Genomic DNA, 6,000 nt, shown 5'->3' with positions numbered 1-6,000 from the left:
TGTGGGGGAACTGTACTGCCAACTAATGTGGGAGATCATGCTGGCAACTAATGTGGGGGAACATGCTGCCTAACTAATGTGGGGGGAACTATACTGCCAACCTAATGTGGTGGGAACTATACTGCCAACTAATGTGGGGGAACATGCTGCCAACTAATGTGGGGGGACATGCTGCCTACCTAATGTGGGGGGAACTATACTGCCAACCTAATGTGGGGGAACATGCTGCCAACTAATGTGGGGGAATATGCTGCCTACCTAATGTCGGGGGGGGGGGGGACTATACTGCCAACCTAATGTGGGGGAACTATACTGCCAACTAATGTGGGGGAACATGCTGCCAACTAATGTGGGGGAATATGCTGCCTACCTAATGTGGGGGGGAACTATACTGCCAACCTAATGTGAGGGGAACTATACTGCCAACTAATGTGGGGGAACATGCTGCCAACTATTGTGGGGGAACATGCTGCCTACCTAATGTGGGGGGAACTATACTGCCAACCTAATGTGGGGGAACATGCTGCCAACTAATGTGGGGGAATATGCTGCCTACCTAATGTGGGGGGGAACTATACTGCCAACCTAATGTGGGGGGGAACTATACTGCCAACCTAATGTGGGGGGGAACTATACTGCCAACTAATGTGGGGGGAACATGCTGCCAACTAATGTGGGGGTACATGCTGCCTACCTAATGTGGGGGGAACTACAAGGTACTGTACATTGCGGTAGGAGGGGTAATCTTATATGGCGAGTATATCCCAAACTCTACATTTTAACTGTAAAAACTGGGGGTCGTCTTATACACCCAGTCGTCTTATACGCCGGCATATACGGTATGTGGGGGGGGGGGTGTAGGGGTCCTACAGATACAACCGGCTCTTTGAGGGTGACCAAACTGCTGATGCGGCCCCCGATGAATTTGAGTTTGACACCCCTGGTGTAGAGGATGTCGCCTAGGACAGATAGTCAAGTAAATAGGGTCAGTGGATGGGACAAGCTCAGGGCTGCATTCTTTGCATATTTTAGGCAACCTACTGTATCACTTATTCATCCATAAGTTGTTGGTAAGTGATTATTTCAGGACGCATATTGTGCTTGCTGAAAAATGTATTTGTCTCGTAGAGGTCTCGTAGATAAGGCCGAATTCGCTGTAGTTGGTCTTCGACAGTGTTAATAGAGTTCTGCCTTTGCATTACCTCTGCCGAATAGTGATCTTTTTTCTCTGCTAGGATTCCCTGTAGGACTGTTATCTGCAACAGGAAGCATTTATACAAAACAAGAAAACATTAAAAACATGACTATAGACAGTAAAATTCCTTTAACTAAAATCACCTTAGTCCATGTTCCATTAAAGGGGTATTCCAGGAAAAAACTTTTTTTTTTTATATATCAACTGGCTCCAGAAAGTTAAACAAATTTGTAAATTACTTCTATTAAAAAATCTTAATCCTTTCAATAATTATCAGCTGCTGAATTTGAGTTGTTGTTGTTTTCTGTTTGGCAACAGTGCTCTCTGCTGACACCTCTGCTTGTCTCGGGAACTGCACAGAGTAGAAGAGGTTTGCTATGGGGATTTACTTCTAAACTGGGCGTTTCCCGAGACACGTGTCATCAGAGAGCCCTTAGACAGAAAAGAACAACTCAACTTCAGCAGCTCATAAGTACTGAAAGGATTAAGATTTTTTAATAGAAGTTATTTACAAATCTGTTTAACTTTCTGGAGCCAGTTGATATATATATATATATATAAAAGTTTTTTCCTGAAAGATGTCAAATTACAAAGTTTACTTCACCTAAGGCATTGCTTCTACGTAAGAATATCTCCATAGAATGTTATCATGAGGAGGTAAATTGAGGGCCTGGAGACCCTATGTGCACAAGGTCTAAAATCTAATTCCCATGGACATCATATGGCTTCATATTACAGCAGCAACATTTTAGCTCCTTGTAGTTCTACTGAGCCGAAATGTAGACCAGCAATGGAGAATTTATGTGTAGCTTTCTATACCCTGTAGTCTATAGATATGGTATCACATTAAAGGGGTACTCCCGTGGAAAACTTTTTTTTTTTTTAAATCAACTGGTGCCAGAAAGTTAAACAGATTTGTAAATCACTTCTATTAAAAAATCTTAATCCTTCCAGTACTTTTTAGGGGCTGAGAGAAAAACAAAAAAGAAAAACATTTCCCCTGATGTCATGACCACAGTGCTCTCTACTGACCTCTGCTGACCATTTTAGGAACTGTCCAGAGCAGCATATGTTTGCTATGGGGATTTTCTCCTGTTCTGGACAGTTCCTAAAATGGACAGCAGAGGTCAGCAGAGAGCACTGTGGTCATGACATCAGAGGAAATGCATTTCGTTTTTGGATTTCTCTTTAGTATACAGTCCCTAAAAAGTACTTGAAGGATTAAGATTTTTTAATAGAAGTGATTTACAAATCTGTTTAACTTTCTGGCACCAGTTGATTTAAACATTTTTTTTCCACAGGAGTACCCCTTTAAAGAAAAAGAAAAAATCTCAGAATCGCTCTGTTCAGAAAAAGCGTTCTGAAGTTATTACCATTTAAATAGATACATGTCATTGAGGTAAAAAATTGGTCCGTCCTTAACCCCTTCCCGACCTATGACATACCTGTACGTCATGGGTGGCAAGGTGTTCCCGACCCATGACATACAGGTACGTCATGAACATTTTTGCCGCTACTCGCGGCATCCCGCAGCGCCCGGAAAGATGGTGGCTATCACTGATAGCCAGCCATCTTACCATGCGACCACGGGGGGTTTCGGGGTTTCATCTCCCCCCCAGCAAATCTGACTAGCTGATAGCAGCGTTTCGCTATCAGAATACTTAGCAGCGCGGTGTGTGAGCCCCGATCACGGGGATCGGGACACACACCGCTCTGCTAAGTGTCCCTGACCCGTCCCCCGGCGTCACTTACCCGTCCGAGCGGTGTCCCGAGCGGTCCCGGCGGTCCTGGCGTCCTCCATGCAGTCCCGGCGGCGCTGCGTCCCAGAGGTGAGTTTCCGGCAGCAGTGCGGCATCTTCATTGGCAGCAGTGAGATCGCCGTACAGCCTTTGGCTTTCTGGGCATGCTGGAAGTTGTAGTTTTGCAACATCTGGAGGTCCTCAGTTTGGAGACCACTGTATAATGGTCTCCAATCTGTGCTCTTCCAGATGTTGCAAAACTACAAATCTCAGCATGCTCAGTCTGTCCAGGCATGCTGGGAGTTGTAGTTCTCTAACATCTGGAAGAGCACAGATTGGAGACCATTATACAGTGGTCTCCAAACTGTGGACCTCCAGATGTTGCAAAACTACAACTCCCAGCATGCCCAGACTGCCCAAGCATGCTGGAAGTTGTAGTTCGGCAACATCTGATCCTTCAGATATTGCCGAACTACAACTTCCAGCATGCCTGGGCAGTCTGGGCATGCTGGGAGTTGTAGTTTTGCAACAACTGGAGGCACACTAGTTGGGAAACATTGTCCGTTTCCTACCTCAGTGCCTCCAGCTGTTGCAATTATTGCAAAACTATAACTCCCAGCATGCACTGACAGACCATGCATGCTGGGAGTTGTAGTTTTGCAACAGCTGGAGGCACACTGGTTTGGAAACACTAAGTTTGGTTGCAAAACACTTGAAAGTTTATTACTTAACTTAGTGTTTCCAAACCAGTGTTCCTCCAGCTGTTGCAAAACTACAACTCCCAGCATGCACGGACAGCCAAAGGGCATGCTCGGAGTTTGCAACAGCTGGATGTTTGCCCCCTCCCCCCAATGTGAATGTACAGGGTACACTCACATGGGCGGAGGTTTACAGTGAGTGCTGCAAGTTTGAGATGGCGCAAATTTAGCGCTGCAGCTCAAACTTCCAGCGGCAAACTTGCTGTGAACCTCTGCCCATGTGACTGTACCCTAAAAACACTACACTACACTAACACTAACCTAAAATAAAAAGTAAAAAACACTACATAAACACATATCCCTACACAGCCGCCCTCCACCAAAAAAATAAAAAACGTCTGGTACGCTACTGTTTCCAAAACGGAGCCTCCAGCTGTTGCAAAATAATAACTCCCAGTATTGCCGGACAGCCATTGACTGTCCAGGCATGCTGGGAGTTTTGCAACAGCTGGAGGCACCCTGTTTGGGAATCATTGGCATAGAATACCCCTATGTCCACCCCTATGCAAATCCCTAATTCAGGCCTCAAATGCGCATGGCGCTCTCACTTTGGAGCCCTGTCGTATTTCAGGGCAACAGTTTTGGGACACATATGGGGTATCGCCGTACTCGGGAGAAATTGCCTTACAAATTTTGGGGGGCTTTTTCTTTTTTAACTCCTTATGAAAAGGTGAAGTTAGGGTCTACACCAGCATGTTAGTGTAAAAAAATAATTTTTTTACACTGACATGCTGGTGTTGCCCTATACTTTTCATTTTCACAAGAGGTAAAAGGGAAAACCATCTAAATTTGTAATGCAATTTCTCCTGAGTACGGCGATACCCCATATGTGGGCGCAAAGTGCTCTGGGGGCGCACAACAAGGCCCAGAAGGGAGAGTGCGCCATGTACATTTGAGGCGATTTGCACAGGGGTGGCTGATTGTTACAGCAGTTCTGACAAACGCAAAACAATAAATATCCATATGTGACCCCATTTTGGAAACTACACCCCTCACGGAATGTAATAAGGGGTGCAGTGAGCATTTACACCCCACTGGTGTATGACAGATTTTGGGACAGTGGTCTGTGAAAATGAAAAATAAAATTTTTGATTTGCTCAGTCCACTGTTTCAAATATCTGTCAAACGCCAGTGGGGTGTAAATGCTCACTGCACCCCTTATTAAATTCCATGAGGGGTATAGTTTCCTAAATGGGGTCACATGTGGGGGGGTCCACTGTTCTGGCACCATAGGGGCTTCCTAAATGGGACATGCCCCCCAAAAACCCTTTCAGAAAAACTCACTCTCCAAAATCCCATTGTCGCTCCTTCCCTTCTGAGCCCTCTACTGCGCCCGCCGAACACTTTACATACGCATATGAGGTATTTCCTTACTCGAGAGAATTTGGGTTACAAATTTTAGGGTGATTTCTCTCCTTTTACACCTTGTAAAAATTAAAAGATTGGGTCTACAAGAAAATGCGAGTGTAAAAAATGAAGATTTAGAATTTTCTCCTTCACTTTGCTGCTATTCCTGTGAAACACCTAAAGGGTTAAAACACTTACTGAATGTCATTTTGAATACTTTGGGGGGTGCAGTTTTTATAATGGGGTCATTTATGGGGTATTTCTAATATGAAGACCCTTAAAATCCACTTCCAACCTGAACTGGGCCCTGAAAAATTACGATTTTGAAAATCTTGAGAAAAATTGGAAAATTGCTGCGGAACTTTGAAGCCCTCTGATGTCTTCCAAAAGTAAAAACTTGTAAATTTTTTATGCAAACATAAAGTAAACATATTGTATATATGAATCAATATGTAATTTATTTGGAATATCCATTTTCCTTTCAAGCAGAGACTTTCAAAGTTAGAAAAATGCTAAATTTTCAAAATTTTCATGAAATTTTTAGATTTTTTACCAAGAAAGGATACAAATATCAGTGAAATTTTATCAATAACATAAAGTAGAATATGTCACGAAAAAACAATCTCGGAATCAGAATGATAAGTAAAAGCATTCCAGAGTTATTAATGTTTAAAGTGACAGTGGTCAGATTTTGAAAAAATGCCCAGGTCCTGAAGGTGAAAATGGGCTGGGTCATGAAGGGGTGAAGGGGTTAAAGGGGTACTCAGGTGGAATTTTATTTTTATTTTTAATAAACTAGTGCCAGAAAGTTATCCAGATTTGTAAATTACTACTATTTAAAAAATCGTAATCCTTTCAGTACTTATCAGCTGCTGTATGCTCCAGAGGAAGTTGTGTAGTAGTCCAGACCAGGAGCAAATCTTCATAGCAAACCTCTACTGCTCTGGACAGTTCCTGACAT

The 6,000-nt window shown here is 43.5% G+C and overlaps 1 protein-coding gene across 1 annotated transcript in view; it reads right to left on the bottom strand.

Annotated features, from left to right (window-relative positions):
* Positions 1–1,049: 1,049 nt before the first annotated feature.
* The window catches only part of LOC130296276 (keratin, type I cuticular Ha3-II-like), a 28,006-nt gene continuing 23,055 nt past the window's right edge, over positions 1,050–6,000 (bottom strand). The window contains exon 7 of the mRNA XM_056547668.1: positions 1,050–1,256. Within this exon, the coding sequence (XP_056403643.1) occupies positions 1,050–1,256 (207 nt within the window). The remainder of the gene's footprint in view (positions 1,257–6,000) is intronic.

The sequence above is a fragment of the Hyla sarda genome, chromosome 12 (genome assembly GCF_029499605.1).
Source record: "Hyla sarda isolate aHylSar1 chromosome 12, aHylSar1.hap1, whole genome shotgun sequence".
Classification (NCBI taxonomy): Eukaryota; Metazoa; Chordata; class Amphibia; order Anura; family Hylidae; genus Hyla; species Hyla sarda.
This window is presented reverse-complemented; position numbering and strand designations above follow the sequence as displayed.